This window comes from Pituophis catenifer, unplaced genomic scaffold (genome assembly GCF_029215685.1).
Source record: "Pituophis catenifer annectens isolate HBS135680 unplaced genomic scaffold, rPitCat1.0.hap2 SCAF_1, whole genome shotgun sequence".
Lineage (NCBI taxonomy): Eukaryota > Metazoa > Chordata > Lepidosauria > Squamata > Colubridae > Pituophis > Pituophis catenifer.
Genome location: NW_027256881.1, coordinates 266,371,004 through 266,384,774, shown reverse-complemented (window position 1 = coordinate 266,384,774; position 13,771 = coordinate 266,371,004). Strand labels below are relative to the sequence as shown.

At 34.3% G+C, this 13,771-nt stretch overlaps 1 protein-coding gene across 1 annotated transcript in view; it reads right to left on the bottom strand.

Annotated features, from left to right (window-relative positions):
• ANO1 (anoctamin 1) overlaps window positions 1-13,771 on the bottom strand; it is a 120,335-nt gene that overhangs the window by 72,063 nt on the left and 34,501 nt on the right. The window contains exons 2-3 of the mRNA XM_070957565.1: window positions 7,080-7,258; window positions 2,797-3,117 (exon numbers count right to left, since the gene is read on the bottom strand). Coding sequence (XP_070813666.1) covers window positions 2,797-3,117; window positions 7,080-7,258 — 500 coding nt within the window. The remainder of the gene's footprint in view (window positions 1-2,796; window positions 3,118-7,079; window positions 7,259-13,771) is intronic.

Here is a 13,771-nt window from a genome sequence, read left to right as displayed (position 1 = left end):
AAGCATATGATCGATTGAATTGGCAATTTTTATTGAAAATAATAGAAAAGATGCAGTTTGGAGAATATTTTACACAATCTATTAAGGCAATATATCAGAAACTAACAGCGCAAATAATAATTAATGGTAGTTTAACAGATACTTTTAATATAGAAAAAGGAACAAGACAAGGATGTCCTTTGTCTCCATTATTGTTCATCTTGACTTTGGAATTTTTGTTAAGTAAGATACGTGGGTCCGACAAAATAAATGGAATTAAAATTAGGCAGTATGACTACAGATTACGAGCATTCGCAGACGACTTGGTTGTTACTTTAACTCAACCATTACAGTTGGTTGTAGGTTTAATGGATATAATTAATCAATATGGACAAGTATCTGGATTTAAAATAAATGCAGGGAAAACGAAGATAATAACTAAAAATATGACTATAAATCAAAAAGATGAATTAGAAAGACTAACAGGATTTGAAATTGTAAAAAAAATTAAGTATCTAGGTGTCTATATTATGACATCAAATGCAAAATTATTTAAGCATAATTATGATCCGTTGTGGCAAAAAATACAGAGAGAGATGGAACATTGGAAAAAATTACAATTATCTTTGTTAGGAAGAATAGCAACAGTAAAAATGAATGTTTTGCCTAAGTTTTTGTTTCTTTTTCAAATGATACCAATACTTAAAAAAGATGAGAATTTGAAGATATGGCAAAAGGGTATTAATAACTTTGTCTGGGCAGGGAAGAGACCGAGAATAAAACAAAAAATAATGCACGATATATGTGAAAGAGGAGGTCTCAAAATGCCCAATTTAAGATTATATTATGAGGCAGCTGTTCTGTCAGCAATTAGTGACTGGATGAATTCAACAGAAGAAAGAATATTGAATATTGAGGGATATGATTTGGTTTATGGTTGGCATGCTTATTTATTATATGATAAGAAAGTGCACAAGACTTATATTAAGAATAATTATATTATATTAAGTCCTATATTAAGAAATGCTTTATTGCGTGTCTGGAAAAAGTATCAGTATAAATTAAACAATAAATTACCAATGTGGGCAATACCCAGACACGCGATAGAGAATATAAGTGTAGAGCAAAAACAAGATGTGATTACTTATAAAGAGCTTCTTAATAAGGAAGGAGGTATGTTACAACTAAAATCTTTGAATCAATTAAGAGAAGAAAGGATAATTCAAACATGGTTTCAGTATGGACAGCTGCAAGCTAGATGGAGAGAAGATCAGAAAATTGGTATCTTGCAAAATGAGGAGAACTTGGTAAAACAAATTAGAGACCAAAGTCAAATGCATATAAAAAGGTTGTATAATGCATTGGTAGAAAGAGATTCAGAAACAGAGCTAGTTAAGGACTGTATGATAAAATGGGCAGAAAATATTGAAGAACCAATAATGATGGAAACGTGGGAAAAAATATGGGTTAGAAATGTTTACGCAAGCCCAAAACTTAAAGAGAGAATTTTTATAAAATGTTTTATAGATGGCATCTAGATCCTAAAAAGCTAGCCTGTATGTATCCAAGTTTGCAACCTAAGTGTTGGAGATGTGAATGTGATGATGCCACGTATTATCATATATGGTGGACATGTAAAAAAATCAAGGCATTTTGGATAAAAATATGGTGGATTATCCAAAACATTCTCAAAAAGAAGATAAAATTTACTCCACAGTTCTTTTTGTTAGGTATAATTACAGATTGTACGGTCATAGAGACTAAGGAGGGAAGGTGGGGAGGAGGGATGGGTAAAAATTGTTGTAATACTTGTTAAAACTTTTTAATAAAAAATAAAATTTCTGAAATCATTGTTCTTTGCTCAAGCTCTAATGCATGTCTAAATGCTGCAATGCTAGGCATCCTAAAAAATATTGAGACTAATTCCTGGTAACCAAATGGACAAGTCTATATACATATTTTAACAATAAAATACAAATAGTCTGGAACTTTTTCCTGCTTCTGTTGAGATTTTCCCATTAAACTTCAGCCAGCTTGGCCCTGTTTAGCCTTTTCTAGATGAGTCAAGGTTATCTAATGGCTCCTATCTGGTCTATTGTTGGCTGAATGCTAATAACATTCAATAGCTGGACAGAATATATTCTTCCATCATATTTTGATAGGAGACTTGAAAAAGCTTAAGGTAACTCATCAGTTTCTCATTTTATAAAATGATCGCTTGAGATGTGATTATTAGAAATGAAAGCCATGTGCCCTTCTGCAGGTTTGTTAAATATAATGGCTCTAATAATATACAGTGGTGTTCAGTTTGCATTTTTGTACAATCACTTTTAAGAGGAAATCCATTATATACTGTGTTTCCTGAAAATAAGATGCATCCTGAAAATAAGCCCTAGCTTGATTTTTACATGTATGTGTATGAATGTGTCTGTATATGCATGGGTATGTATGTTTATATGTATATGTATAGTTAGATGTTAGATGATAGATAGATAGATAGATAGATAAATAAATAGATATATGAAAAAACTGCACTGTCAGCAAGTATTATCCCATAGAAAATTATCTCTATATGGTAAAGAATGTGCATGCAATGCAAACGTTCCTTCTTGTATCTTGGTAAATATAAAATATGGATGCCGAGGGTCACATGAAAAATAAATGATATTAAAGACTAGTTTCCAAGTATGTTAGAAATATGCTTAATTGCATGGGAACCTATGAAGGCTTTGAGATTCTCATGAACTTTTCAACAACCAATCAATATACTAATAATTTTTATATACACAGTAAAATAAAAGAAAAAAGAGTAATTACATCTTCATCTCTTTCCAACTCAAGGCCAGCCTGCATAAGGTTGCTTTCATACTCTTCTCTGCGGAATCTCTTGTCATCTTCATGATAATCCATGTGAGGTGCACTTTCATCCATGCTAAGCTGCCCTCCTTTTCCAGGAAGTGGTTTATCTTGCTTAACACTTCGAGGCTCCAAATCATTGAAATGGATTAGCCGAGCGAGTGTCCTACTAAACTTCTTGTAGTGGTAAACCAGAATATAATCCACTTTTCTTTTGCCATCTCTAAAAAAAAGTCCATATTTGCAGTTGGCATCTGGATCTTGTGAGAATGAATTTAATAGCTGTAAATGAAATGAAAGAGATTGAAAAAAATGTTGACATTAAACATGAAAATAGTTAAGGATTTAAATAGTTATTTTCGGACACAGCAAAGATCACCAATGGGTAATTTTGCCAGACTGTAAACTTACAAAACACTGTTCTTTAATATTTAAAACTTTGTTGGTGGGTCAGGGGCCTGAAATGGTAAACAAAGAACAAACAAATAACAAGCCATCTGAGGTAACAGATGACTTCACTCATTTGTTTTGCACAGTACACTGGCTTTGTGAAATCTGTATGTTAAGATCTCAAATTACTGCATCCTGAAAATCATTAGCTGATTTTCAACTAGAGATACAGATCACGTTAAGTGCTTTGGGTTTTTTGTTTAATAGTGTGTTAAACATGTGTTGAAATCACATGCTTTACTCCAGAAAGGATATTTGTCTTTTTACTACTGACAAATACATTAATATTACATTCAAATATTTGTCACTTTTCTTCAACATCTGAAAAAAAAAAGATAAGTTTTAATAAAGACTGAAAGAAACCAGCTGGTCATACAGCTCAGCCAAAAAGATCCATGGACTTTGGCCAGTAAGGGACCAAGGTTCAGTTTTTGCTTCATTCGTGATTTTTTCTCATGGAAAATTAAAATGGAAATACAACTGTCATCCTACCCCCTGCAGTTTTGTGATAACTGGAAGTCGTATTGCAATTAAAGTTTGCATTTTTCAAAAGATACGTGCTTCTTAAAAATAGGTTTCTGAGTAAAAAAAATGTAAGGGTTATGAATCTCAATTTATCTTCCATTAGAAGTATTTGTTGCTTATTTGTAGATCATGATTAAGGAAACCATGGCTTAGTGTAATGTGTGGGCACATTTAATGTGGATAAACAAAGTTTACTCAGAGATGTACAGCAGGATCTGATTTACAATTCCTAAAACAATTGCGGCACTTAGGATTGTTATTTTATCCCCTCAAACTCTCAAGCTAAAATGTAGGTCACAGGATAGAACTTCTAAACAGAAGATAGCTTTCAAAATGCTAAGTATCGAGTGCTACATAAATAGATGCACCTGTAAAGACTTTTGCAACTCACTACATTAGGAAAATTTGATACCTTAGAATCACCATATGACTAAAACGATTGAGTTACTTTGGGCGGTGAAAACTCATGCTGATGTCTCAGATTGGGAATGCCATTTATAAACCTAGTTATCCTTAATTAAACAAAGTATTTCAAATCATTACTTTATTGGACTATAAGAAGAAAGAAAACCTTCAATGCTTCCAAGTTTGCATGTGTGGTCTTTCTCCAGAGACCACTTTCTATAAATTGGACTGAGGCATAAAAAACAGATGCTTCCTTTTTAAGGGGAAAAAAATTTAATCCATCTTTTTTTATACTTTTTGACAAAGATACTCTGACCTTTTGAGTCTGTGAAGTCTTTTTGTTTAAGAACTTTTGTAAGTTTTAGTATATAAATTTTAGCTAAGGTGACTAAAATGCCTTTAAAATCTGCGGTAATAGAATTAGTTGGATGTTTAAGGTTATGCTAGTCCATGATGGAAGACTGCATATAGACAATTTAATTTTTTAGTGATCTGTTAAATCTGTTGTAGATTTCAACACTGTGTCTTTGCTATTTTTTATTTCTTCTGTTTTTGTACTGTCTACATTTATTGTAGGGGACCTATAAACAGTTTTTAAAGAATTTTAATCTTTTTATTCAGGGTGTGTGCCTCTCTCTCTCTCTCTCTCTCTCTCTCTCTCTCTCTCTCTCTCTCTCTCTCTCTTTATGTATGTATGTATGTATGTATGTATGTATGTATGTACATAAACACAATTTACTTTTCCATTCATTATCACTGAAAATGTCTAATTAGTTTCTTGTTACATGTGTTTGTATTGCTTTCATGTCATGTTTACTTATTTATTTGTGACAGTAAGAAACCTAGGCAGATTTCTCCACTAGAAAAACATGGTTGGTTCAACACTGTTTCAAAGCACTGAATCAAACTTGTATTTGATTCATAGTTTTGCAATTTATAAGAAATTTAAAAAGGGCACAAGATTCTATTGAATGCAAATTGGTTCCTTTTCAGCTACATGGCTTCATTCAATTCCCTAGTGCTTGTAAGAATTGTGTAGGGGTATAAAAATATTGAATTTAACAATCATTATACTCCACCCACAAATGGAGTATATTGATTAATTTTTATTAATGCTTTTAATGTTCCTAACTAGCATACCACAGTACAATTTGGACTTCCAAATATTTTGAATCAATATAAAAATGTTGCTTCCATAGTTGGCTCAATGAATCCTTAATGTAATCCTTTCAAAGAGCTGCTCCCCACACAATTACTATTATGAATTACCATGGCACCATAATTCCATGCTTACATATATCCCCCATTCTGACCAAATCATCTAGACACAGGAATATATTCTTTCCCCTTTAATGTTTGTATCATGGGAGAGAGACATGTAAGTGTTATACACCCTAATTATACACCCTAATTTCAATAGGTGTCTCTAAAAGTATTTTTTTCAGGTCATTACATTATGTTATTGTTACACTAATTTCAATTTTTTATTGGAAACCCTAGAGTTAAATTTTATAACAAAACCTCTGTTCTTAAAAAGGACATGTAAAGCCTGACTGCATATGCATTCAGTTATTCCTGCCAAATGCCATATAAATTCACTAACCAATAAGTAATTATTAATGGAAAGGATACAAATATTTTCTCTCCCCCATTTCTGAAAGGCAATTCAAGTTTTATGACTTTGCAAGTCATAGTTCTTCTAAGTTCTTCTCTTAGTGGGGTATTTACAATGCTCTATTAAGAAGCAAAACATCGTGTTCCAATTTTCTTAACCTACTGTCTTTTTTATTCTTAATTTTTATTAGTTTACTCAATCACAATCCTATGTATTAGCAAGGTTTTTTAACCATGCCATTTGTACTGTTATAACTTTGTCTTCTCTACATATATGGATTTCTAAGCCTATTAACTTCATTCTTTTATTTGTATTTGTTTGTTAGATTTATATCTCTGTTTTTTTCCAGGACTACATGGCACTCCTTCCTCCAGCTTTTTTCCACAACAACAATCCTGTGCAATTCAAAATCATCCCTCAAATTTCAGTAGCTATTCATAGATTTGGACCTTGGTCCCTCTGTCTTGCTCCAATACTTTAATTGCTATTTCTTGAAAGCTTTTGCCATCCTATTTGATAAGTTAAAATTTAAAATTTGATTTTTAAAAAATAGTTGAAACAATGAGCTTTCAAAATTGATTATATATACAAAATTGGCTTATGAATATGTTAAGATTGTCACTTTGTTTCTGATAATAACTTACAAAATAAGCATATTGATTTAATTTAAAAATTCAAATTAGACCTGACTTTGCATGTCTGTAGGTTAAATACCACTAATAATTTAATTCCAATAAATAGTCACATATTTTTGAGGATTGCATTGATGTAAATATAAAAAAAACCAATAAGATTAAACTTACTTTGAAAAGTTATACAATGTGGGTACTTAAAGATAAAATTGATATCAGTGCAAAAATCAGAAACTCTATATATTATTTCTGTAATGCAATTAGATGCAAAATAGTTACTTACATATTTGTGTGTTTATGCATATATATGTACTTGTATGTGTGTATACACAGAACAATTGTAAAGGCATACACACACAGAGAGATGTCTGTCTTTTTTCCTATACGGTTCTTCAGAATGATGCTGTTCCAAAAAAACCCTTTTCATTCTTATTTTTTATAAATGACCAAAAAAGCTATGCCATGTTTTTAGTGACTAACACCAGAGCCCAGGAAGAGAATACTGTGAGCTGTACAACGTCAGCCACAAAATTGTATGGCACTAGGGAAATTAAGCTGCATTACCTAGGTGCCTCCTGATACCACAGACCAGGTGAGCAAGCGGCTCTTTTACTCACCGTACTTTCTGTGCGAACATAGCCGATGTCTTCAATAGCTCTGATGTTGATGATGTGGATTCCCTTCTCCTCGGCAGGTAATGTGGAGTATTTCTCATTCATCCTCATTGTTGTTTCATTAGAAGCATCTCTGAAATTTTCTGGGAGAAACTCCACCCCATGAAATGAACCATCAGGGTCTAAAGAAAAGAGAAACAGCTTAGCTTAGAGCTTTTCATGGTATCTCTTTTCCAGCTGGAACATGTCCAGGACTGCCTCTCCCCCTGTCTTTTGTTGTCTGAAAGGACCTCCCCTGTCTTCTCTCCCTTATGCTCCTAGCTCTACTCTGAACACTTGTATGCTTTGCCCAGGTTCCTTCTTGGCATTGGCTCAGCTAATCAGCACTGTAGAAAAGATTTCGTGTCACAATATAGATGCTGCCAGACTCTTTAGACTGCAGTAGCAGCTGAATGAATTGAATGTCTAATTAATTGTTTCACAAACAGCCATTACAAATTCATTGTCCTCAACACACAAACAAATAATAGTAGCATATAAGCAGAACAAAACAGAGACCCACACGGAATATGCTGCATGCTAACTTACCTACACAGCCGTACCGTATAAATAATGTTATAGTCAGAACACAAATTGAGTCGATTCTGTCAATTGTAAAGAATTATGAAATTTTAAACAATGACAATGTGCCAGTGTGTATACCTGAGCCCCTATACTGTTACAGGTGTTAACAATGTAAGATATAAGGCAGAACAAACGTATTACTTAATCAACAGGAAATCATAAAAAGGTGACATGTAAATACTTCAGTAATATAAAGCTGTAATCTAGAAAGTAAAAATGAACTTCTAGTAAATTCCAGGATAAGTGTAATTTAAATCCCAACTTTTGCATCACCAGTACATTATATAGATGCTGGTTTACTTACAAAAGTGTAATAGGGATGCATTATATCACAACGCATTTATCTCAATTGTCAGTATCTTATACTAAAACAATACCTTTATTGTGATTTGTTTTTGAGATTGCCGTCACTCCTTTAGTCACTATGTGAGGATAACAGGGTGATTCAAGGCTTTTCATACCTCAAGTAATCTATAATCCTGAATCTTACATTAAGAATGAGATGGTCTAATGAAGTTGGTATTTTAAAAGATCCAGAGAAGATTAGACATGCATAACTTGCTTCTCAAATTATTTTCTCCCATGAAGCACAAAGTTTGGGTGACTGCAGGCAAAGCTAACTATCATGCAACTATTGGCAGCGCATCTCCAACTTTCCTGTATGAAATGCTATGTGCAACTATATTTGGGACCTTCTTGTAGGCACATGATAGAATGCTCTGCAACAGAGGGCAATCTTCATTGTGACACTTGTTGAATTGATACAGCATAAAAAAAAAACTATGAATCCAATCTGCCACAAATAAAAAATTATGACTAGAACACTAATTGAAACTTTTCTCAAATTAAGGCTGGAACTGGAACTGACGTGTACTTTTGAATCAGCACTTATTATAATTTTAAAATTCTGGAAAAAATATTGCTTGAGCAATATAACACAGTCACTTTTTGAAGTTGAGCTGTTCCCAACTATCTTAGAGATAGCTTGATAGTAATGGCTCAACAATTAATAAAATCACAGACAATCAGGTCAAGGATAGGTTTTTTTCCCTTCTAGTTGAAAAGGGTAACTCTCTGTGTGCTGTATCAAAACCCACTTTGAAAAAGCAGGTAGGACCAATCCCCTACAAGTTGAATACTGAGACTAGTTGCAAAACGTTCTGGGCAGGGATCGCCTGACATCAGTTCTATGTGCTCTAGTAACCTCTTGGCTGGATTTCTGCCATGTGTTATATGTGGGGCTATTTTGGAAGTTTTGGAAACTTCAGATAGTCTAAAATAAAGTTGTAATGTTATTAACTGGAGCTGGTCTAATCCATATTATGATATTAAGTCAATTTCATTGGCTTTCTCATTCCCTTTTTTCCCAAGGCCCAATTTACGACTGTAGTGCTAATTTTTAAAGAACTGAGTGGATTGTGGCCAAAATAGCTCAAGGAATGCTCCTTCTTATGCACTAGCGTGATGAATTAAATGCAGGAGGTTTACACAATTATATAAGGAGGATGTTTGTTGAATTCTTGAAAGAGAAGAAACTTTATTCTAAATATTCCCAGGTCTGCAGAAGTAATCAGCTTGTTTCCTTGAATTGATACTTTTAATATAATAAGAATACATAAAACAAATTAACTGAATAATTTGCAGTTTCATAGGTACATAATTGGTGCAGGAAGCTATTAACCCATCATTTGTATTCACAATTATTTTACACTAGAGCAATACTATATTTAAATAAACTGATAATAAAATATACAAATTTTCCCTAATGGTAATTTGGTTAGATAATTCTGAACCAAAGCAAGTTCACCCTCTGGCAGAGAAACTAAACCATTTCTTCTTCTAGATCCATTATCCTTTGGCTTGAAAGAGATAGGTATTTCTGACACTGACAGCTCTTCCTTCCTCCCTCCCTCCCTCCCTCCCTCCCTCCCTCCTATTGGCAACAGAAAAAAATCAATTACAAATGCTTTGTGGATTGGTTCCATAAAACAGATGTAAAAGCTGACCTGTGACCCCTGTCGGAAACATGTTAAGATGTAAAGAGACAGCCATGCTTGCACATACTTGCCTCCAAACTTTATTTGGTGTAATATTGGCACATTATTACTGGGTTAAAACGGAGGTCTACAGTTGTCCCTAATTCCAATGAACATGCGAATATGATGGATCATGATTCAGGTGCATATTTAGTTATTATTTATTATCTTAAATACATCACAGAAATAATGGCCAGGTGAACATATATAAACTGGACCTTGGTATTGTATTTAGTTGGCATAAATTATATTTGTAGTATTATGAAGAAATTTTACTCATAACAAGATTATGTGGGTTAGCCCAAATAAAGTAACATCCCAACCAAATCCTTTCAGAATCAACTCAAAAAAGCTGCATATACAATTTTTTTGACAATAAACTCTTTTGGGAATAAGCAGTCAAGCAGTCCAATATAATTGGACTGCTTGACTGCTATCCTAGATATATTTAAAGAGAAGATAGTATCTGTAATATCAATCCTGAAGCTCAGGATTGAACTATAGAGTCCTTGGTGCTCTCTTAGCTTTGTTATTTGCTTGTAGATGATGCTATCTAATCAGGTAATGAAATGTATGCAGGCAGAAAAAAGCTAGAACAGCATCAAGAAGTCTACATACTTGAAGAGCTATCACTTCCAAATGGTACATTCAGCATATTAATCACATTATTTAACCAAAAGCAATATTTTAATAAGACCATGTCTACTGAAAGTTCAGACATTATGATAACAAGAAGTGTTTTCATTGTTGCTTCACTATGTGGAAAGATCTACTACTGAAGGCTTAAGAAATCTTACCAGTAAATTCTTTGTGCCTGAGCTTATTCCAGAAGCCACAGTTAAATTGACTGTAATGAACAAGCATTGTGATCTATTTGGGGAATGTTGTATTGTATTTTGAATAAATTAAATTTAATTTCAATGTTACAGTAACTTTTTAAATGGGGCATATTACTTACTGTATTTCAAAATTAAACACAATTATTTTATGTATAAAATATTTTTCTAAAACAGCTAGTTTAATCATTTTGTTTTCTCAATCAAATAACACATTTCATAATAATGTGTTACTTTTAGAATACAGCAGTGCCAAAGGGATAATGAATAGTAGTTGCTGTCTGTCTATTTACAAATGCACACATACACACCCATACACACACACACTGTATATAGATTCTTAACATTCTTTACTATTCTTAAAAGGTAAAATTGTACAAAGAGTAGATGCAAGGAAGTAAACTATAAACCTTTCATTCAATTATTGTAAACTGAAGCACTGTAAGAGTAAGTGAATTTCCGGAACCACACAGGAAATATTTGTTAGAGTCAAGTATTTGCTCAATCCGTGAACACTAAATCTATCATTTTAATATCTGTACTTCCCCTTTCTCACTTACTTTATGTTCCATAAATATCACAGATAATGTAAAATAAATAGTGTAATTAGGACTTCATATGTGCTTGTTCCATCAAAACCAACTAAAGTTGCTAATGGCTGAGCCTTTCTCATTGTTATCAGCCATTCAGTCATGTCCAACCCTTGGCCACTCAATGGATCAGCATTCTCCATGATTCTCTGTCATGGTCATCCTGGTATCATTCTTTATAGCGTCCAGACAATAGGTACTAAGGTGGCCCTTCTCCTTTTTCCACTGATCACTCCTAGCATGATTGACTTTTTGCGTGAGTCAGCTTGCATGACATGATCAAAGTATGACAGCCTCTGTTTGGCAATCTTGGTTTCAAGTGATATTGAAGTGATACTTCCTATGCTTATTGAAATAGCTTGAGTCACATTACTCAGAAAGTAGGCCTTAAAAGGAGGGGTATTTATACCCTCAGCAAAAATCCTTTTGTTACTCATAATCTGTACATGACAAAATGAAGAGACATCATTCTTGCTCTGAATTAAATGATTCAGTTTCATTCAATTTTTCTGATAGGAATTGATTCTCACAAGTGTTTCAGTAGAACAAATGGTTGATGAGAAGGAGAAAGAAGTTTGGTGAGGTCCTGAAGGAAAGACGACTAAGTTGGTGAGCCTGATTGAACCTACAGGCTAGAGCAGGGGTGTCAAAGGCCCACGGGCCAGATCCAGTCCACAGGGTGCTTAGATCTGGCCCATGGGGCCGTCCTGGCACACCCAGCCAGCGGTGCTTCTGCAGCAAAAATGGAGCCCAGGAGGGCTGCATGTGGCTCCCCTGGCCTCTGTTTTCACTGGCAGAGGGCTTCAAGAGGCCATCCAGGCTGAAAACGGGGCTTGTGTGCGCCTCCCAGGTCCATTTTTGCTGTCAGAGAGCTAGCAAAACAAACTAAAAGCTAAATAAAACAAAAAGTGAAATGTTTCCCCCTTTGCTTTTGAGCATCCAAGAAGGGACAGGAAAGGAGAAAGGGAAAGAGGAAAGACAAATAAAAAGAAAGAAAGATGGGAAGAGAGCAAGGAAGGAAAAAGAAGAGGGGAAGGAAAAAGAAAGGAGAATGAAGATGGAAGAGGAAAGGAAAAGAAAGGAAAGGAAAGGAAAGGAAAGGAAAGGAAAGGAAAGGAAAGGAAAGGAAAGGAAAGGAAAGGAAAGGAAAGGAAAGGAAGTCCTGCCTTAGCACTTGGCCACCAGCAGATGACAAGGCTCCTCTGGAGGATAAGAGTTTGGACTTGCCTTCCTCCACTGGAGACAATGGATCCCCTCAGCCCCGCCCAGGCCTCCACAGGTGCCCCTGACATGAGTGATGTTAAGCTGGCCATGCCCATCCTCGCCACATCCCTGCCTCACCCCCAAGGTCAAACACAACCCTGATGTGAAATCAAGTTTGAAACTCCTGGGCTAGAGGCCCCCTAACCTTAGCTTTAGTTTGGCAACTTCAATAAGTGTAGTACACTAGGTAGGCAGAACAGCAGCAAAAAAATACTACTGTGATTACTAACACAGGCAAAAGAGTCCCTCCTAATATTAAATGATGACAGATGGCATATTCAGAGGCCACTCAGCAACAATAGTCACTTTTGGATTATAATTCATAATTGAACATTTTAAATTTGTTATATAATAAAAAATAGGAAGTCCTAAGCAAGCATGTGAAGCCCTCATGGCCTCATGGAAAGAAAAATAGCAAAGGTATATAATCTCTGTAGTGATAACCATTTTATAAATGTCCTCATCATTAAGACGGTATGTGGATAAAACATAGAAATTAGAGATTAGAGAGCTAAAATAGAGATTAGAATAGCTCTCCTCAATCAGCTTGGCTGCAGAAAGTTGATAGAAGCTTGTCAATTGAATATATGTTTTATTTATATTTATACATTATTTATAAGTATTTGCGAATATTTTTAAGTGTCCCCTGAAGAAACAAGAGATATTAAATTAAGTTGGAAGTGGAATAGTATTTCCTCAGAGATTTACAGAGCACCCCTCATAACGATGTTTCAAAAATGTTTGAAAACCTTGCTTTTCCTCCAGGCTTTGGGGTAAAATAGTAGTAGCTCCTGTAAATTGTTTTTATTGTTATGTATGGCTTTCCCTTCTGGACAGATATGATGTGTTCCATAATTTTTATATTCTTTGCTTTTAAAGAAAACTGCTTTTTAGTAAGGTGGCTTCTAAACTCTATAAATAAATAACTAGACCCCTTAACCCCAGGCTTTCTCCCTGAAGCAGGTAAGCGATTATAAGATTTCTTCACACATATGCTTGGAAATACTTTGATGCTTAGACTATGATGCGCCTTGAATTTAATATCAGGGAATAAAAAACAGATGATATAGAATAACTGCTGTTTCCTATTAAGTTATCACTATGCATGTTATTTCTTTAGGCTGCCAAAAGATTTTTCTGCAGTTCTTCACCAATATGCTAATGCCTAAATTGAAGGTTGCCAACCTGATGTCCATCAGATTTGAACATTATCTGTCCAAATAACAACATGATTAACAATGAAGGATTATAGAAGTTTATTCAATCAATTTATATAGTTGCCCACTTCAACGAGTCTTAGAGTTGCAGTCCAGCATACACACACACACACACACACACACACACAC